The following is a 22,283-nucleotide window of genomic DNA, read 5'->3' as shown; positions in this document are numbered from 1 at the left end:
TTCACGATCTTACAGAAAATGAATGTCAAACAAAATACAAAATAAAAATGGTCAAACAAAGTCAAGAAGGCACAGTCGCACACAAGTCCTTCACTGAACACAGCTATTCAGAAAAGCCAGTCCATTTCCAGCAAAAGTACCTTCCCAGAACCCCACTGACCTACAGCTATCATCTCAATGCCATCAATGCCCTAAAAGTAGACTTAACTTCCTTGTACCAAATAATCTACTTAAAATATAAGAAAATGAATCTTTTCAAAAGTAACAAAAGAAGCTGAAGGTTACTAAATCCAGTGGAAATATCACAAATTTACACATAGCACAAAGACATGAGGATATTCTTAAAGCCTACATTTTATTATTTTTAGTTATGTATCTGTGTGTGCCTGTATGGTGAAATGTGCACAAGCGATGCTGTAGGCATCAGGACCCTGGAGTTGTAAGCACCCGGCGTGGATGCTAGGAACCTTAACTCAGGTCCTCCAAAAGAGCAACAATGTGCTCTTAACTACTGAGCAATCTTTCAAGCCCCTTAAAGTTCAATTTTAAACATTTCTTATTGGAATGGAAAATAAAAATAACTTCAAAATTGACTCCAATGTAAGATAAACAAAGAGTCTAAAATCTAGTAATTAAGACATACTTCAAATACACAGTACTCTTCTTTGGTGTAAATATAAAGACACATTACCCTTCACAAAGTCCTAAGAAAAATGTACCCATGTAAAACCACATATGTAGTTGATGTGTACCTACATAAATTCAAATGCCAGACTTATTTCAGCCGTCCAAACATGGGTGAGTTATATGGGACCCTAACCTTCCTGTTTCTAAAATGTAGATCTGTTAGTTCAAGGCCAGCCAGGGCCATACACAGTTGAGACCCTGTCCCAACCCACCCCCTAAAAGAAAAGTGAATGTAACATGCTGAACACAAAATTGTTAGTGAAAGGCAAATGAAAGGAATATTATTATTTAACTAATAAAAATAAGTGCTGGGCTGTATCCATGGCTTAACAGTTAAGCCAGGTTCTTCCAGGAGGTCCCATCCTCCGCACCCACATTGCAGCTCACAACCATCTGTACTTCCAGACCCAAAAGAACCAATGCCATCTTTTGGCCTCTGAGGGCACTGCATGCACAAGGTAAAACACCAGATACACAAAATACAGTCAGTTAAAAATAAACCAAGCGTCACCAAATCTCTGAAACAACAATTCAAAGACTCCAACTGGGAATTTGACAGAAAGCAAGAGTTCCAAGTCCCGAATCACTCGTCCCTTCTCCAGGTGGGTTTGAAAAGCACTAATCATTAAGGTGGAATTTTGGCTTGTGATCAAATGCAACCACATTTAAATATGTAATTGAAAAAAACCCACAAAGATATTTTGGTACCATGTAGTCTATAGATTACTGTGTGTAGAAACATCACGAGGACAAGATAATCAATGCTTTTAAAACCTCAATGTCTTAGTGTTGGAGCACCTAAAGAATGTATACAATAACCATTTTCAATGTAAATTTTCTAGAAAAATGAAACAACTCAAAATGTAGGGGGAAACTGGATATTTACTATGCCAATAAACTTAATTCAAATTTAAACTTCTAGCAAGCATCAATAGTGTCTTACTTCCACAGGTTTGGAAAGCTCTGAAATGGTAAGATGACAAACAGACAAAAAGCAGAATACTGAAACGATCAGTTAAGGTGAACACTACAGTCATAAGTTGGTACAGGCTTCAATTAAACTGTGTGAACCACTTACAGACTGAGTTTAGGCAATGTAAATATACATATATAATATATACATGTGATATATATTATATATATATATGCACACAAATATTCTATTTCTTTAGAACAATTATTTTTAAATGTCTATTTTGTGCCTTTCCAAATTTCTCACCTAAAATACTCTTGCTAAGATGTAAAATTTGCAAACAGAGTATTTTTCTAAAGAAGCCTTTAAAATGACAACTTATATTAATAAAACCAACTTAATCTGTATTTCACACACCCAAACCCCAAATACCACCTCTGTAAGATTAATAGAGATTTGGCATTTAAAGTGGGTGCACTGACATTTAATACATTCTTGTATGTTTAATCCATAGTTCTGGTTGACTTGCTTAAAAATGTATAAAAACTAAGCAATTGGCAAATGTAACAAGGATACAATCCAATGTGTTCACAGATCGTTACCTGTGAGACTGGTGCTTTAACATGGGGTGGAATTCCAGAGGAAGAAACAGTACCACTAGGAGGCAGGTTTTTACTGGTCACTGAAGCCCAGGAGAAAGCCTGCAGGAAATGCAACAGACCTAGACTACTAATCATGGAAAACCACCAACATTCCTACAGGGAAACTTCCAAATATATAATCTGTTTTCATTTCTAATCTGTTCCTTTATACTGATGGACTCCTAGAAGAAAGGCACACACACACATGCCAGTCTGTGTGCCAGCTCCTAACATCTCATTATGCAAGATACGACTGTTTTGTCTCAACTGCTAAGTAAAACCACACCAAGTTCCTATATGAGTAAGTGGCAAACAAAACCACTATCAACTAAACATGCTGTAAAATCGGAACCAGATAGAACTTCTTCCCCTTCTGGGGAGACAGGATGTGTGAGTGACAGTGTTGGGGGAGGGGAAGAATAGAAAAGAACAGAGTACTAGTTGGAAACTTAACAGACACAAATTGAACAAGGACTCTTCTACTACTCTTCTCTCACTGCCCAAATATACTTTAACCTTCTGCTTCACAGAGATAAAGAGGTTTAACATGGTATACTATGGTGTCACGCATCTCTACAAGAGAATTAGTATAGTAAGGAAACTGATCCCATTTAAATCACAAACAGGTATCTCTCACAGATCAACTTCAGCTGGGACATTGCATGACTCCTGGAGCATCAGAAGAGATGAGCAACTGAAAGCCTCATACATGGACTTGAGTAATTTCGTGTAAGTCATTCAACACTGCATACAAACAAGAGTAATTTTATAATATAAATTTCATTCTTAGGAATATTTTTGGGGTAGAGAAAAACCATGAAGTCTCCCCAGAACAGAAATTCCAGCTTCTTTCACATACATAGAAATGTAGCTTAATATATCAAATAGCAGAACCAAAATCATGCTTCATTGACAGCAGGCATGAAAAACGTGAGGCTGCGGGTCTGAAAAGTTCCTCTGATCTCACCTTTGGTGGTTCTTGAGGGAGAGAAGCGGGCTCAGAGGGAGGAGGAGTGGCAGACTTCTCCTCTAGCTCTTCTAAGCTTTTCTCCTCCACTTGTGGTTTCAGCTCTTCAGGCTTTGTTTCAGATTCTGGCTCAGGTTCAGGTTCATGAGAGGATTCTTCTAAAGGCTCCTCTATGCCATTACTAGAACAAAACATCTAGGTCACCGGGAGGTCCAGTGAAATCAAACTCCAAGCTAACAGTCGTCACCTGTTCTGTGTTCACATACAGATGGTGTAGGGCTGAGATCCAAGTCCCGCCTCATGTGCACATACTGGCAAAACTTCTCTACCACAAAGACTCACACCTAGTCAAATCCCAGCTTTCTGTCTGTTTTGGTTTTGTTTGTTGTTTTGTTTGTTTGTTGATTTCAACCATGTTTCCTTGGTTGGCCTCAAACTCAGTGAAATCCATCTACTTCTGCCTCCCTTGAGAGCTGAGATTAAATGTGTGCACCATTAAATCCAGCCCCATCAATGTTTAAAAGTGGTATTATTTTGCATGTAAGGGTGTTTCGCTTACATGTATATCTGTGTATCATATACATGTACTGCCCTTGGAGGTCAGAAGAAGGCACAGAATCCCATGTCTGGGGTTACAGACTGCCATGTGGGTGCTCTTAAAGGCCGAGCCGTCATTACAGCCACACCCTGCTTCTCCTCTCCAAGACAGATGCAGGTTAAGATCTCTCCTGGTAAGCGACCACCTCGTGGTGCTATACAGATTACTAAATATGGGATAAAGCAAGATGTGAGAAATTAGCAAATAAGAGGCTGAAACTAATGGGCCAGGCAATGTTTCAATGAATACAGTTTCCATATAATTATTTTGGATATAAAGCTAACCGGATGGTGGGACGCAGCCCCACACTCCATCTACAACACCTAGATGACTCACAATGCTTATCTTAGTACCAACTATAAATCCTGTGCTTATTTTCTAATTAGAGTGTGAAGGGGCAATGCATGATGGTTAGAGGACTTTAGGGAGTCACATATCTCCTCCAATATTAACTCAAAAATGAAACTTGGGACACCAGGGCTGCAGGTGAGCACCTTTACTGGCTGAGCCACCTCTCTGTCCCTATACACCATGTTTCTTATAAAAATTAGTTTATAAAAATTAAGTTCAGTGTATTGTCCTAAACAGTCTTTACTATCTGTTATCAACCACATCTCTGATACAAACCAGTATCTTGATATATGTCATAAATAACCAAATACTGGCTTAAATATGCTGTTTTAACAAAAATGTATTTCCAGGGGCTGAGGCTGTAGTTTGGTGACCAAGGGCATAATTAACATGCATAAAGGTCGGAGGTTTGATATCTAGCCAACAAAGAAAAAGAAAAAATATTAACTTCTAACAATAATCCTAGAAGCACTAACTACACTGCAGATCAGCGCAAATGCAGGCCTGCAACTGCTGGCTAGCCTTACGTCACAGGATGGGTGTCATAGTAGGCGCTGTTAGCATTCTCTTGCACAGGTTCAGGAGATGGCTGTCTTTCTTCTTGCTCCTCTTCTACTTCGTCTTCTGATTCTGACAATACATAATGCACCACATCTTTGTGAGAGGCTCACGTACTTACACACTACAGTATCTTTCAGTGTAAGCTTCAAAGTCAGTAAACTTACAAAGGCAGCCATTCACTGGAATATTCCCCGTTCCCCACAAGCAGGACAAACTTGATTATTATGATTTATTTTCACAAGATCTATTAGTAAAGAAAAGAAAAGCTTGCAAAAAAGCTAAAAACCATTATTTCTGTTGTCGTTATCTATTTAAGAGTAGTAATAATGAGAAGAAAAACAAACTGATATTTTTATCAGTGGAAGATCAATAAAATAGCTACAGTACTGCCACAGCTTGGATAGGCAACAGACAGCAAGGGAAAATGAGTATGCTCTATGCCACTCAGTTCATTCTGATAAAACTGCTTGTGTCTCCAAACTCTATAGTATAGTATGGAATCTATACAGACATGTCGCCTATACACACACTTCCGAGGTTTGACTTTTACATAATTTCATGTACACACATACTCCCTTTAACAAGAACTAAAGGGGGGGAAAGAGTTGGATTCAGTTAAAATAAAAGTGACATATTTCAAAAAGCTTCATACTTATAGAAATTCCTGAGAGAAGAAGACAGAGAGAACATTGAGTTAAGCTCACCTTCATCAAGTTCTGGCTCAGAATCACCAAATACTTCATCTTCATAACGAAACATATCATTGTGAACATAAAATTTATTTGGAACAGATCCCTATAGAAAAACAACATGCAATCTCAATTTTAGTACCACAGAAATAATATGGACTAAATATAAGCAACCAAAAGCTGAGTATGTTATGACGCTAACACAAAAGAAAACTAGAAAAAGTATCATCAAATGAATACTGGATGAGTGTGGTAGTAAGCACATGGAACTCCACCATTTGGAGGACCAAGAAAGGAGGAGGACCGCAAGTTCCAGGCCAGCTGAGCTACAGATTCTGTCAAATAAAAAAATAAATGCAATACTAATAATACACACATATAAAAATGTCAAAATAAAGCCCAGCATCATATATATTCTAATGTTTAAAACTAAGGAAATAGTACAAATAAAAACTCTTCTCAAAAAGAAACAGCATCCATAAAGTTCTTCCATCTTTTCAAAACCCTCTGAAAATACAATTCAATATTTTTACAATCATGTAGGGTTTTTCCTTTGTCTTATGGTCCCAGGGACCAAATTCAGGGTCTTAAAAACAAAACCATGAGCCACATCACCCCAATCCTCTCTTCTGTATCTATCATCCACTTACACACTCATTTCAACATCTAACTTTAAAGTACACATGTACATACAGTGTATAAACAAGTTGTTAACACACCTAATCGAATTTCTCAAAGAGAGCACTGTGCAAATCGCAGAGATGGCTCAGTGGTTACGAATACTAGCTGCTCGGCAGAGGGCCATCCTCTATAAGCGGCTCAAAGTTCCTCCTGCCATTAACCAGTTCATCCAGGCCCTGGACCGGCAAACAGCTACCCAGTTGCTTAAACTTGCCCACAAGTACAGGCCAGAGACCAAGCAGAAGAAGCAAAGGCTGCTGGCCCGTGCTGAGAAGAAAGCTGCTGGCAAAGGGGATGCCCCAACTAAGAGACCACCTGTCCTTCGAGCGGGCGTCAATACAGTCACCACTTTGGTAGAGAACAAGAAGGCTCAGCTGGTGGTGATTGCCCACGACATAGACCCCATTGAGCTGGTGGTCTTCCTGCCCGCCCTGTGTTGGAAGATGGGGGTCCCCTACTGCCTCATCAAGGGAAAGGCCAGGCTGGGGCAACTGGTCCATAGGAAGACGTGCACCACTGTTGCCTTCACACAGGTTAACTCGGAAGACAAGGGTGCTCTGGCCAAGCTGGTGGAAGCTTTTAGGACCAACTACAACGACAGATATGATGAGATCCGCCACCACTGGGGAGGCAATGTCCTGGGTCCTAAATCTGTGGCTCAAATTGCCAAGCTGGAAAAGGCAAAGGCCAAAGAACTCACCACTAGCCTCGCCACTAAACTGGGTTAAATGTACTGCTGAGTTTTCTGTACATAAATATAATTACAAAACTTCAAAAAATAAAAAAAAAAGAATACTAGCTGCTTTTGAAGCTCCCAACATTATGTAACTCCAGTTCCAGAGATCTGATACCCTTCCCAACTCTATGGCCATTAGGCACACATCCATACATGCAGGTAAAACACTCAAACACATAGGAAACAAAGGTGAAAGGGCTGGAGAGATGGTCTGGAGGTTAAGGGTGCTAGCTCTATTCTTCTAGAGGACATGGGCTTGATTCTAGAGGACCCACGTGGCAACTGTCTATGTCAGTTGCAGGGTATGCAATGCCCTCTTCTGGTCTACAAGGGCACCAGGCATATACATGGTGCACAGACAAAGCCAAAACACCCATACACATAAAAATAAGTAAAATTCAAAATATCACTTAATTTTAAAAATAGCAATAAGCAAATCCAAACCTGTATGAACTCTTTAGTAGTCCAACAAACTATTTATACATAAGTCACATAAATACTAACTAAGTGAAATGAACTTACTTCTGGAGCCAGAACAAAGGTTTGCATGAACTTCCTCTCGGGCTGTCCACTGTTAGACAGCAAGCCCATGACCTGCACCACCACGCCATCACTCAAGGTTGCATGAGCATCCACATGACGAATTTTGGTATGACATTCACTGAAGTTCAGAGACAACACTTTGTGGTGTATATCCTTTACAGAGAAAAGTTGTGAAGAGATTAAGAACATGTGTGCTGCCACATTAACTACACATCACTCTATGAACACACATCGCTTATTTCCTCAGGACCCAAAAAAGATTAAGGATTTGCCTGTTTTGCATTAATCTAGACAACTATGTATTACAATCAAACTGCCTGTCAACTACCATCTTTAAGACATCATCTCTATATAGGAAATTGGAACGCATCTTGATACTGTGTTGTAGTCTGGGTGTTAGGCAGCCGTCCCCTTTATCTCTGTGCCAGCTAATAAGTCTCACAAACTGCTACCAACTGCCTTCTGACCTCACCTCATTTTACCTTACTATTGTTTTCCTATATCCAAATTTTCCTGTTTCCTGCTAAGGCCCAAACCAAAGCCCCAGATTCAAGTCTGATCATCCCATCAAGTTATGAAGCAATTACTGTGCATATCTGGAGCATGAGAGATACTTCTCAACTACTTCACATATAAAATACAACACTCCATACTGTCCTTTTAAATACATCCAATCAATAATACATTTCTACTAAAACTAACTCTTTACAGTAAAGGGTCACACTAGAGAAACCCAGTGAGGAGTCCAAAAAGGCTATTTTTTAAAATCTGTCTCAATTCAAAGACACTTGGAAACAGATCATCTGTAACTTACATTTTGGCCATAAACTGCTTCCTGGGGCTTTCCACTGGCATCCACTCCACCATGAACATAGGAGGAATTCCTGCCATAAAACCTGCAAAACCATTGACAGACACATCAAGGAAGGCACAGGGGCCGCTAGAGTTCTGGTGCCAAACAGACTAGGTTCAACAGATAAAGGGGTTCTAACTCATCAACAATATATGGCTGCTGTAAGGATTAACGAAGTCAATGCCCACAGAATCCTCAGCGCTTCTGTGTGACAAGGCAGATGCTCAGTCAGCTTGCCTCAAATCCACGTCAGTGAATTAGAGATGAAGGTACATAAACAAACAGCTGTCTGAGGAGGAGAGTAAATATTAAAACTTCACTCTTTTCTTTAGGTTTATTCGTATGAGTGTTTTTCCTGGATGTAGCACGCCATGTGCGTGGCTGGTACCCTCGGAAGTCAGAAGAGAACAAAGACTAGTTACAGATGGTTCTGAGTGAATGTGGGTGCTGGGAATCAGCCTCTAGCCAACAACCCAAGACCAGCAGTGCTCTTAACAGCCAAGTCATCTTCCAACCCCTTATGAAAAGTTTTTTAAAAAATCTAAATTTTTATTAAAAGGAAAAGTGGTTAAATATGCTAGATATAACATAGAGGCCATTCCACTTTACTTTGTGGATATCCATGTACACAATGTTTGTGTGGAGATTGGAAGACACCCGTGACAATGTGTGTGTGGAGACCGGAAGACACCCGTGACAATGTTTGTGTGGAGACCGGAAGACACCCGTGACAATGTGTGTGTGGAGACCGGAAGACACCTGTGACAATGTTTGTGTGGAGACCGGAAGACACCCGTGACAATGTGTGTGTGGAGACCGGAAGACACCCGTGACAATGTTTGTGTGGAGACCGGAAGACACCCGTGACAAGCCTCCTTCCACTTTTCTGATGGAAGACAGGGCAGAAGTCTTTACCGGAAAAATTCCTTTACCCACTGTACCATGCTTTTAGCCTGAAAGTTATACTAGCTGAAAACCTTGTTGGCTAGGTGGTGGTAGCACATGCCTTAAATCCCAGCACCCAGAGGCAGATGTCTGAGTTCAAGACCAGCCTGGTCTACAGAGGAAGTTCTAGAACAGCCAGGGCTATACAGAGAAACCCTGCATCCTCAAAATAAACTAAACAAAACCTTGTTTCCAACTTTGTTCCTTTCATTTTTCTTCCCTACCAAAAAAAAAAAAAAAAAAAAAAAAAAAAAATTTGGCATGAGACCTCACATCTACAGTCCCAACGCCCAGATCGGCTGTGGCTTGCAAACTGCCACAAGCTGAAGGCTAGCCAGAACGACAGAGGCCTTACAGAAGTGAAACCAAAACAACCACTGCCCAAAGTGGGCAACTGTGGGGTGTCTTCTAACCCCAGCCCCAGGGAATGAGGAAGAGGGTACAGAAGCAGGTGGAGCCAAGTTGAGGCCAGTCCACTCTACACAGTGACCTGGTTCCAAATCAGTCACACCCACATAGTGAAACCCTGTCTCAAAACAATAACAGACTACTGATACTCTGAAAGATCAACTCATATATAAAGGTCCTAATAATCCCATTCACTCCCAAATATCACTCAGTCTTAAAAAAAAAAAAAAAAAAAAAAAGCTCTGTTTTGAGGGAATTAAAATATTTTACATACCCCCCATTTCAGTTCAACAATGTTGAAAACTGGCTATGGGTAGCTTGTTTACTTATTTATCCTTATTTTTAATCTTACTTTTCAAGAAAGATGCTGAATTAGTTATTAGCTTCAGCTGTCAAATATGAAAAATGAGATAACCAAAGTACCTACATTAAAACCAGCATAAAATTAAATGGAAAAATAAAGAATTCACAGAAAGGGAACCCAGCAAGAGTGAGTACAATCCTCTCCCATACATGTCACGCAGTATAAACTGCCAAAGCTACCCTAAGACCTGCACAACAGGTCGGCAGCAGCGACCGCAGGACTCATCTTTCAGCCGTCTCGATCACCTTTCAGCTTCACAAGTACAGCAGCCAAAAGAATGGGACTTGGCAAGAATTACCTACACACTACACAAATTTAATTTTAACCTCTGGGAAAACAGCGAACAAGGCTACTAACAGTGTCTCACAAAACAATACTATTTTTCAGATGGGAATACAAACTTTCACAGGTACATAGTAGTTTTTCTCAACACTATGAGAACTTAGAAAGATAAACCGAAGTCACTGATTTATAATTGCTCACTGGAACCTTTAGTAAGCCAAGCCCCTCACTAGTATGATGAACCATGAAACACTGAGGGGTGTGTGTGTAATAATGTGCTATGACACAATGATATGATGTGCTCAGGCGGCCATGCCAAGACAGTATGAGGTGACATCTAGGTTTTACCTGTGTAAATACTCGGGAGCTTTATTCAGCAAAGTATAATACTGCCGCACAAACTCCCGCCCCACAAGCAGCGGACTGGGCTTCTCCATAACCATTTCTTTGCTGCACAATGTCAAATGCTGGGGGAGAAAACACAAGAAAACAGCTATTAAATCACCTTTGTAAAATGCCATGAAATAAATCTTCATAGACATACAAATGAGACTATACATTAAAAACATTTAAAAAAATTATTAACAGGCCAGGCAGTGGTGTGGTGCTTTTAATCCTAGCACTTGGGAGGCAGAGGTCTGTGAATCTCTGTGAGTTCAAGGACAGCCAAGTGCTATAGAGAAATCTGTCTTGAAAAACACAGGTTAGAGATGGCTCAGTAGTTAGGAGCACTGTCTGATCTAACAGAGGACCTAGGCTCAAGTTCCAGCACCCACATTAAGGCACACGACCATCTAATCCAACTCTAGTTCCACAGGATCTGCTGGCCTCTTATGACCTCCCTGGGCACCAGGCACACATGCGTGCAGACACACATTAAATAAAAATGAAAATCCTTTGTAAAGTGCAGTTTGTTACTTACTTTCTACATATAGCCCTCAGAATAATCTATGTAATCACCATGAAGGGGCAGCAGCAGGCTATAGATATGGCTCATGGTTAAGAGGTGGTCTTCTACACGACTACAATTCATTTCCAGCATCCACATTAGGTGGCTCCTAACTGCCTCTAACTCCAGATCCAGGGGATCTGAACCTTTAGCCTTGAAGGCAAGCACATACCGTCAGACAGATACAGAAACACAAGATTCAAAATAAATCTTGGACCGGAGAGAATGCTCAGCAGCAAAAGCTCTTGTTGCTCTTTTGGAGGACCCAGGCTCAGTTCCCAGCAGCCACATGGTAGCTCACAAACAAATTCCAGAGGACCAAATACCCTATTCTGAACTCCACAGGTACCAGCTACACACATGCTACACAGACAGACAAACAGGCACAGGCGCACACACACACACACACTTTTTTTTAAGGGAAGTGGAGAAAGGAGAGAGCCATTGAAATGGCTTTGGAGTTTGCCTGAGGACCAACAAGGTAGAGAGAACCCAGTTTGTCTCCTGACCTCCACTTCTAAGCACAAACAAAGACCATCACAAACACCACTTGTTTTTCAAAAGAAGGAGTAATATGGCTGATAGTAGCTCACTGGTAGAGCAGTACAGTAATTCCAAGAAATAGCCGCGGGTTCAATCCTAAGTAGCAAAGATGTGTGTAGATCAATAGACTGAACACACACCCAAACACCCACACAAAGCCTCGAGAGGATACTTGACTATTTTTATTTATGTGCATGGATGTGTGTATCCACAGCGACCAGAAGAGGGCGTCAGATGCCCTGGAGCTTGAATTACAGGTGGCAGTGAACCACACTATGGAAGTGGCAAAGGAACTAAACTTGGGACCTCTGGAAAAGCAGAAAGCACTCCTAACTGCTAAGACATTTCTCCAACTCCTCTCTTATTATACTTGAAAGTACTAAAGGAGAAAAAACAAAACAAAGTAAAAATCAACCACATATCTTAGTGTATATCAGGCAAATAAAATACTATCTGAATTCCTATTTTAACAAATTTCAATGCAGGTTTTCTTTAAGCAACTAAATACTTTCACAGACCAGTTTCTATAGACCAGGCTGGCCTGGGTCATAGAGCACTAGCCACCTCTGCTTCCTGAATGCTGGGATTAAAGGTGTACCCTGCCCAAGTTTCAATACAGAAATGAGGGGACTGGAGAGATGGCTCAGCGGTAAGGGGCATTGCCTGCTCTTCCAAAGGTCCTGAGTTCAATTCCCAGCAACCACATGGTGGCTCACAACCATCTGTAATGAGGTCTGGTGCCCTCTTCTGGCCTTCAGGCATACACACCAACAGAATATTGTATACGTAATAAATAAATATTTTTAAAAAATACAGAAATGAATTTGTAAACCAAGTTTAGTGGTTCAGGCTTCAAACTGAGGCACTCAGAATAATCATGAGCTCAGGCCAGCCTGGACTAGAGTAGCCCTGAACTTTTTTTTTTTTTAAGATGTATTTATGTATGAGTGTTTTGCTCACCATGTATGTCTGTATACCACATGCATGCCTGGTACCCATGGGAGATCTAGGGCATGAGATTGCCCTAGAATTGGGGTTTTATGGACAATTGTGAGCCACCATGTGGATGCTAGGAATTGAACCTGGAAACTGCTCTTCATTTCTGAGCCATCACACTGAAGCTCTGTATCTTTTGTTCTAATACCCACACGGCAGCTCACAACTGTCAGAAATTCCAGTTCCAGGGGATACTCATGCAGGCAAAATACTCATACACATAAAATAAATTTAAAAATTATGTTATTAACTTTAATTGGGAGACTAGAAAATGATTAAAGCATGAATTAAGGCAGTGGCAACCACAAGTAACGCTCACAATTGGAAAGCTTCCTTCCCTACCTCCATCACTGTCACGATGGACCAATTTTTTTTTCTGTACTATACTCTTTCAAAAGATGGGGAAGAAATCTGTAGCTTATAGCTTATGCTGTCTAAATGTCACAAAATGTACAGTAACTTTGAAATTCTTAAAATTCAGGGGATCCAGGGCCCTCTTCTGGTCTCCAAGAGCACTAGACACACACGTGTGGCACACATACATACAGGCAAAAACATTCATACACACAAATTTTATTTATTTTTAAGGGAGGAGGGGGCTTTTTCAAAACAGGCTTTCTCTGTTTAACAGCCCTAGCTGTCCTGAAACTTACTCTGTAGACCAGGCTAGCCTCAAACTCAAGATACCCACCTGCCTCTGCCTCTTTTTTTTTTTTTTAAACAGCCAAGCGGAAGTGGAGCATACACCTTTAATCCCAGCACTCAGGAGTCAGAGGCAGGTGGATCTCAGGGAATTCAAGGCCAGCTAGATGGGGCTTAAAAGAGGAAGGGGAGCCAAGGAGAAAATGGTTTTAGAGCAAAGATTAAAACATGGAAGTGAGTCAGGAATTTTAGCTAACTTGCCTACTGTGAGCCCTGCTGATGGGGATGGAAATATTCAACAATACTGATTTTTGCATGGAGATGAATGAGTCTAGTTAAGACTGGCCTTGAAAACTCACAGCAATCCTTCTGCCGGGGTGGCCTAAATTCTGAGCTTAGGTAAAGCAGCATGCCTGGCGTAAGTAACATCACTAAACTAAGAACTACCCACTTTCAGTACCAACAGTAGCAAGAATGTATCTGTTCAACACAGTAATGTTTGTGGCTAAAGTCTTTTTACACTGGAAATTACTCAGTAAAGGTAAATGAAGGAAGTTGAGATGGGAACAAATATGCTGAACAACAATGGTCAGTTCTGTAGAGAAAAACTGATAAAGAACAAGAGAGGGTAGCAGGGTGCTTTAATTCCCAGGAGGGAAAGAAACTTTAACCTCGGGAGGCAGAGGCAACCAGATCTCTGTAAATGAAGGGCAGCAGGTTCATCTACAAAGCTAATCCCAGGACAGCCAGGGCTGTCATGCAGAGAAACCCTGTCCTGGGGAAAAAGAACAGAAAGTCTGGAGAAATGGCTTGATGTTAAGAACTCTTACTGGCTGTTCTAGCCCAGCAACCACACGGCAGTTCACAACCATGCACAACTCTAGTTCCAGTGCAATTGATGTCCTCTTCTGTCCTCTGCAGGCACAAGACACATCTATGCACACTAAAAGAAAAGCTTTGGGGCTAGGAACTTACAGCACCATAAAATGAGACATTGAAAAGACTAGAATAAAATGTTAAATTACGGTTTCATGAATTAAAAAGGCATTGTATATGATGAGCTAAAGAATGAAATTAATTTTAAAAATCCACTAAAAATAGTAAAAATTATTATTAGAGCAGACTACAGCAGAAAAGGTTATCCAAAATAGTTAATTCTCATTAATTTCAGAGCTATCTTAAATGGTCTCTCTCCATATTCTTACTAAGGACACAGTGCTCCATTACTAGTGATAAAATGGCTAACTCTTCAGAAAAAAAATCAAAATTTAAACACAAATACCTAGCCACAACTACTAATACAACTGTTTAAACACTTCAAATTTCAGAACATTCCAGCTTTCAGAACAGAGATATTTAAACCCAGGAGTTTGCATGTGTTAAGCAAGCACTCTATCAACTGAGCTGTGTCTTCAGTCCCCCATCTTTAAAAGCATTAAACACACACCACTCATTGCAACTCATTGCAGTGTCATGTCAATCTTTGGTAGTTATTTCAATTTGGAGAGAACAAATATTTCTGAAGAAATCATATTTTTTATTAAAAAATACCAAGAAAACACTTAGATAAGGAGGAGGAAATGCAGATAAACTGCTAACCTTGGAAGGTTATGCGGACCATATTTTATTTATGGAAAGAATGTCTCCAACTGGCTGTAGCCTATTTACCAGAAACTGCTATCAAAGTTTATGCCCATGCTTAGCCCTAGCTTATCTCCATGACAGGATGCTTGCTCCCACTCCCTCTGCAGGGCTCACACTTAGGCCAAGGCCCATTCTCATGGACCCAAAGACTAGATCCCTCTTTAAAACGACAACTCCATTCAACATTAAAACTTTCCAAAGTTCCTGAAGGTCTTCATCTAAAAGGTTTTAATGACTACAACAAAACTATCCACACATTTTTAGAACAAGAAATTGGTATTCGTTGTGGCAGACCTTGGGTCCAAGTATCACAGTGACAGAAATAGGAGGCTATGGTTAAAGCAAAGGGGGCAAGTGTGAAGTACAGAAAGGCACCAAGAATGGCCAACCGTTAAGAATGGCTATGCTGGCTGGTGGTGATGTATGCAGAAATGGATATGCTACTCCCCTCTGAGACAAGGTTTCTAAGTAGCCCTGACTGTTCAGGAATTCACCCTATAGAAGAGATTCGTCTCCAATTCCCCTCTTCCTAGCCTTGCCTCCTGAGTGACCACACCTGGCCCAAAGCACACTTCCTGAGTGTCACACTGACACAAAATTCTTGTCTTGGAACAAAGACTGAGGCCCTTTATCTCTGCTTTCTAAGTGTCAGTTTCATTTTTCTGTAAATGAAGTTAATATAACCCTCCCTATTCAAGAGGTAAAGGAAACAGGGGACTCCGGAAACATTAAAGCATAATGAGAGGCGGCCGTGGTTGCAGACGCCTTTAATCCCAGCACTCAGAGGAGACCTAGACGTAGGCAGGTAATAGACAGGTGGACGTCTGCAAGTTCAAGGCCAGCCTGACCTATAAAGCGAATTCCAGCACAGCCAGGGCTACACAGAGAAACTCTGTCTGGGGTGGTAGGAGGGGGAGGAAGGGGCCGGACTGACTTTAGAACACAGGAGACAGAAGACAGATCTTTTGAGTTGAAGGCCAGTCTGGTCTATCATTCTAAGTCAGCCAGCCAGGGCTACAAAGACACTGCCTCAAAATACGGGGTGAGGGGAGCATGATGTGAATCTACCACTTTCGTGGGACGGCACGGCCATTCTTAGCGTCTTTCTGTACTTCAGCACTTGTCCCCTTATCTTGAGGGTTGAGGACAGAGGCTGTTTTATCCAGAACATTCTATTTCTGTCACTGTGGTACTTGGATCCAAGGTCTGCCACAACAAATGATCTCTCTTAATTCAAGATCAGCCTGGCCTACACACAGCGAGACCCTGACTCAAACAAAACCAACCGAACAAAGTCATTCAACTTTTAGGGGTTGGAGAGAGGGCTCCGTGTTCTTTCTTCCCACCACCTACATTTAGGAGCTCAAAATCGGCCTTAACTCCAGCTCCAGGAGGATCTAACACCTTTTATACACACACATGCAAGTACATAAATAGAAGGAACAAAAAAATAAATCCTTAAAAACTTTACAGTTCAGCCAGGCAGTGGAGGCGCATGCCTTTAATCCCAGCACTCGGGAGGCAGAGGCAGGCAGATCTCTGAGTTCGAGGCCAGCCTGGTCCACAAGAGCTAATTCCAGGACAGGCTCCAAAGCTACAGAGGAACCCTGTCTAGAAAAACCACAAACTTTACAGTTCAATTTTCACGCCAAGCACCGTAGCATGTACCTCTACTTCCCAGCCTAGGACACAAAGTAAATGTCAGGCTAGTTTGGGCTAAACAAGGATCCTGCCCCAAGAAACCAAATAAATACAGTAATAAAAAGCAAATCCAACTTCCGGTGTATTTTAAACTGGGGGGGGGGCGGGGGGGAGGATGACAGCAACACAATGTAGTAAGAGATCTTCCCAGCATTAGTACCACAACAAGACAGGATAAAATACTCAGAAGTTAGATGATTACAATAAACAATGCACAAAACAACATTCTTTTGCTGAGGGTTTGGAAAGAAACATTGCTTTGCTTTACTGATTATTATGCACACATCTACCAGTGAAGTGCAACCATTTAAGACTTTTTTTTTTGCTGGGTTTTTTTTTTTTTTTTGAGTTTTTAAAACAGGGTTTCTTTGTGTCCCTGACTGTCCTGGAACTACTCCTGTAGACCAGGTTGGCCTCAAACTCTTAGGAGAGCTGCCTGCCTCCCTCCCAAGAGCCGGGATTAAAGTTGAGTGTCGCCACCACCCTGCATAGGTCAACTAAATCCCACCCACTTTCCATTCAGAGTAATCCAATTTGGGCTTCAGTGTAAATGCTGAAAAAGTATCACTCCATCTTCTTCTTCATATCCATTCAACATAAAACATAGGAAAAAAAATTAGGAAACTAAGAAAATAACTTCTAATAATGGGTAATAATTCTGCAACATAAATTGCTGTCAAGAATCTAAAAGATATTAACCATTTCTTCAAAGCTAGAACTTGCCTAACAGTCCAGCTTACTTGGTCACTCAGTGTAGCCATTAATTTTGTGGGAGGTTCACAGGCCAACAGCTGAACAAGAAACTGTAGCATTCCCCCTAAACTGCAGTGAATGGTGGCAGGGCCTGGGTACTTCTGATGCCCCAGGTATGCTGGTGCCTTGAACCTTAAGAGCAGGATCTTACCCAGGTTCACTTACTAAACTATCCAATGACGTCATCATCTGCTCCTCCGATAGCCAGCCACCCACCCCACTAGTGTCTAGTTCACTCCACTTCGGAGGTTTGCTTTCACCATCACTAGTATTTCAATTCTAGTTTTTTGTGTTTTGTTTTACAAGACAGGGTTTCCCTGTGTAGCCCTCCCTGGCTGTCCCGGAACTCACTCTGTGGACCAAGCTGGCCTTCAACTCGAGATCTTCCTGCCTCTGCCTCCGCCCCTTAATTAGGATCGTACGCCCAAGCCCAGAACTATTACAGTTCTGAATGTTCAATAACCTCAGCCACCAAGGAGCATATTTGAAGCCCTTCTCATAATCGATTTTTCATAATGAATTAATTTGTACACAACTGAGATGAGAAGGAAAGAAACACAAGAACTTAAAACTCAGTAAGAAGGGACAACAATATTCAGTCATAAGATCCAAACTGAGCAAACTTTGGGGGAGGGGGGGGCGGACGGACAACAACGACAACAGAATCTCACTATGTAGCCTGGATGGTTTGTAAGTATGTAGACCAGGTTGGCCTCGAACTCACAAGATCTACCTGCCTCTGTCTCCTGAGTGCTGGGACATCAGGCCTGAGCCTAAAGACCAGAAAGGGACCACTGGATTTGACAAAGGCAAATGTTTACCTAGAAACTTTGGTTCACATGCCTAGGGCTACATTAACAGCCAAATATGGACAAGAAATTACTATCATCTATTCCAGTGCATCCTTTTAACTGCGGTTAATGGTTCCCCGAACTGGATACATGCAACGAACGAGGTATGGTATCTAGAATCTAAAAACCAGAAACCTTAACTCAAGTTAATAAATAGCACAACAATCATACCCGGAGGGAGAAGGGCAATTTTCCTTGATTCAGCTTTGGTGCACGTGTTTTTTTTTTAAAGAGGCAAAAGGCACCTCCTCATACACTCGATTAAAAATCAGTTATATCTCAGGAGCAAAAATTATGAACACGACCTATAATCCCAAAGCAGTATAGGGACACCTGAAGAAATCGGCTCTTAGAGACGCAGGAAAACCTCGATCAAATTCCACTAACAAAACCCATACCATCTAGGGAAACTTACATTCTTCTCCCCTCATCCTCTACAAAAAAACAAACAAACAAAAAAACCCGTGTGTGGAGAGGGAGAAACCCATTCCCAAAACACTCAAACGTCTCCTCCCCCCCCCCCCCACCCCGCCACCCGAGCAACTGGAGATCGCTTGCAGAAAAAAGGACGGAGAGTCTTCGCTCGTTACAGCCCCCGTATCAGAACATGCTCGGGATAATGGGGGTGGGGGGAGTTCGAGCACCCGGCAAGCGGAGCGGCGGCCACCTTCAACCCCGGATTCAGTTTCCGGGCACAGAAATGGTGCCCGGAGGCCGCTACTTTCGCATCTGCGTCGCTTCAGCCTCCGCCGACACGGCCTCCCTCCCCTCCCCCACGGGCGGGGCGACGACCGGGAACCAGGGCCGCAAACCAGCGGGGAGCCAGGCGGGTGGGCTACCCACCCTGAAACCGCGTCTGCAGAAGCCCACCGGCCCGCTTCGCGGCTTGGCGCCCGTCGGCGCGCTCCTAGAGCTGAGGCGGACAGGGTCCCGCCGAGCAGCCTCATCCCGGCAAGCCCCAGCCCCACCTGTGCCCTCCTCTGCACCATGCGCGCGGGTCATCTTCCTCCCCACGCAGCCTCACCCTCACCTTGCAGAAAAGGCTCGGCTAGGCACGCACGCACGCACGCACTCTGGCTGGCGGAGGCAGCCGGTGAGAACAATGTTTCTGCCGCGGCACCCCAGACAGCGAACGCACACACCGGACGGTTGCTGCGAGCCGCGGAGCGGAGCGAAATGTCCCCTGCCGACCACCACACCGGCCGCCCCTTCTCGGCCCCCGTACAGACCTCCAACCAACAGCGGCGGCGGGCACGTCGCGCGGAGGTCAGGAGTGTCGCGGGATCGGCCGCAGCAGATTCTCCTTCCTCGACTAAGCCCGAGGCTTGGGAATCCGGAGACCTGAGAGCTCGAGCCCCTCGAAGCCGCCTCTTCCCCAGAGCTAGAGCTGCAACGAGCCACAAGAACACGGACGTCCCGCCCCCTTTGCCGCCGCCCCCTCTTATTGTTTTACCCCTGCCGAAAGGGCTAGGGAACCCCCCAGAACAACGCTAGCCAATCAGACATCACCATGGAGAGCAGGACCCAACCCTCTCGCGTCCCTCTGCGGAGCACGCGCAGTACGGCGCCGCGCTCGCGCACTCGGGCGTCCGGAAAGCCAGGGATCCGGAACCGGCCTAGAGCCCGGGCGATAGCCCGCTGATTTGACGTCACAAGGAAGCTGCCTTTCTCTTGCAGTGATGCTGAGCCTCCGGTCCTCTCAGGTGGCGCGAACAAAAAAAAAAAAAAAAAAAAAAAAAAAAGCTGGCTCCCCGCTGAGCAGTGTCTTTACTAAAGGATGGTCCTGGCGCCTTTATTCGGGCTAAGATGTTCCCTAAACTAGGGGCCTGCAGGTTGCTGCCTTAGCGGAGCATTAAAATGCAGTGTTCAACTCTGCACAGGGAGCGCACCTATTCTGCTTATTGACCTGTTTTAGGAAATGGAGGTTTTAAGCCTTTCAAGTCAGTGTCATCCAGCTAGTTTAAAAGGGTTGCTGAGTCGTGCGTGGAGTATGGGGGAAGAAAACAAAAAACCTTGGGCTGTATAGACTTGGGTCTCTTGTATGGCCTTGACCATCCTTAAATGGAACCAAGCATTTACAAACGAAGGCTCAAAGGCTTGAAATTTCAAAACAAAAATTTTAAAAAAAAAAATGCCGTTTACAGATCTGGGACCCAGTTATGGACACTACATTGCCTCATGGACCTTGATTCATGGGGGAAAAATCATTTGTTGACAAGATGTTGTTCCTTTGCCACGTATAGATCCGGCAACGTTTTCAATATTAAGATAGCGGAAGAAATTGGGACTGCTCAGAAGGGCAGCTCGAGGAGAATAGAAACATCTGAACCAAGCACAATGCAGGCATAAATACATTATCAGTTTTTCCTCACACTTCTATAATGATGATTTTAATGTATTTCCTAAAAGTAAAAAAGGTTCACAAAAGGCAACACCGATATTTGAGCCTCCAAAATCTACACTGGCATTACTTTGGATGACTTAATAATTTGTATATGCAAAGTATATGGACAGACCATCACTTAATAAATGAAACTGAGGTGGTTTCCCTTAATGCATTACATATGCAGATTACCTTAAAAGTATACTACTTATAGATCAGGCAGTCCTCTGATTATTTTGTGAAATCACTTATGTCTCACAAAAACCCAAAGTAGTCACCTATTTGAATGCACACTTTACAGACGCAGAAAGTAAGGCTTAAGAGGTCTGTTTACCCAAGGACACACACCTATTACTCATCTCAGCCAGGCATGGAGGGACACACTTGTAATCCCAGCAATGGGAAGCAGAGGCAGGGGGGTAACCACAAGTTCTAGACCTACAAATTTGGTCTACAAAGCAAAATTCCAGGCCAGCTAGGGCTACATAAGGAGACTGTCTCAATCATAAATGAACAATTACTCATTTCAACCGGAGCAGTCTGCAGCTACAGCCTACACCCTTAATTGTAAACTACAGAATGCTGCTATTATTAACTGCTAAAATTTCAACTGTTTCCAGCCACATACAGTGTTTTTTGTTTGTTCTGATTTTGATGTCTAAAGACAAGGTTTCTCCGTGTAACCCTGGCTGTCCTGGAACTCACTCTCTAGAGCAGGCTGGCCACAAACTCAGAGATAGGCCTACCTCTGCCTCCCAGGTACTGGGATAAAAGTGTGTGATACCTTGCTTGGCTCCATGCAGTGTTTTTAAGTATTCTTTGACCTGTAACCTAGAATAAAGATGGAAGTTTCTTGTTTGTTTGTTTGTTTGTTTTTCAAGACAGGGTTTCTCTGTAGCTTTGGAGCCTGTCCTGGAACTAGCTTTTGTAGGCCAGCCTGGCCTCAAACTCAGAAAGATCAGCCTGCCTCTGCCTCCCAAGAGCTGGGATTAAAGGCGTGCACCACCACCATCTGGAAGATGGAAGTTTCTTGAGAGTGGGTCTCATACAAATGAGATCTGGGCTTGTTATAATACCTCCCAGTGTTTCTGACTCTGCAGGTGTGTGGGGGGTCTGAGAATTTGCATTTCTCACAAGTGCCCAGGGGATTCTGTTACTGCCACTCTAGGAACCAGTTTACCACTACTACGGCAGAGGCTGGCAAACTTCAAGAAAGAATCAACTAATATCTTCCTCTCCCCTCCTTTTATAATCTTTCAAAGCAGAAAAAAAATTCTCAGCTTAACTCTAGGCCTATACAAAAGCAAGCCTCAGGCAACCCCTGCCATTAAGACACAGCAGTAAATGGTTACCAGTTTAAAAAAAAAAAAGATCCAGCTATCTCCAATTTTAGTAAATTACTCTAACCAATTCCCACAAGTAGCTAGCATTTTTTACTTCCTAAATGTCTCTCTAGTCTGCTCTCTGAGTACCTCTGCATTCTGGTAGTCTTTGCCCGGGGTTGGCCCCGTTTCATCTTTCCACGAGACAGCAACAGACTCGTTAATCTCCCTGCCTTTCAAAATCACCATGAAGCAACCACTGTCCCCATGGACCAAGAGG

At 42.7% G+C, this 22,283-nt stretch overlaps 1 protein-coding gene across 2 annotated transcripts in view; it reads right to left on the bottom strand.

Moving 5' to 3' along the window:
- G3bp2 (G3BP stress granule assembly factor 2) overlaps positions 1-19,731 on the bottom strand; it is a 29,458-nt gene extending 9,727 nt beyond the window's left edge. Inside the window, exons 1-8 of one of the 2 annotated variants that reach the window (XM_038335290.1) lie at positions 19,528-19,731; positions 10,568-10,686; positions 8,182-8,263; positions 7,347-7,520; positions 5,423-5,513; positions 4,685-4,787; positions 3,209-3,389; positions 2,203-2,301 (exon numbers count right to left, since the gene is read on the bottom strand). In XM_038335290.1, the coding sequence (XP_038191218.1) occupies positions 2,203-2,301; positions 3,209-3,389; positions 4,685-4,787; positions 5,423-5,513; positions 7,347-7,520; positions 8,182-8,263; positions 10,568-10,662 (825 nt within the window). In that variant the 5' untranslated portion in view covers positions 10,663-10,686; positions 19,528-19,731. The remainder of the gene's footprint in view (positions 1-2,202; positions 2,302-3,208; positions 3,390-4,684; positions 4,788-5,422; positions 5,514-7,346; positions 7,521-8,181; positions 8,264-10,567; positions 10,687-19,527) is intronic. The other variant, XM_038335298.1, reaches the window with a different exon arrangement.
- Between the last annotated feature and the right edge of the window lie 2,552 nt (positions 19,732-22,283).

The sequence above is a fragment of the Arvicola amphibius genome, chromosome 1 (genome assembly GCF_903992535.2).
Source record: "Arvicola amphibius chromosome 1, mArvAmp1.2, whole genome shotgun sequence".
NCBI lineage: Eukaryota > Metazoa > Chordata > Mammalia > Rodentia > Cricetidae > Arvicola > Arvicola amphibius.
The sequence above is the reverse complement of the archived record's forward strand: the minus strand, read 5'-3'. Positions and strand labels throughout refer to the sequence as shown.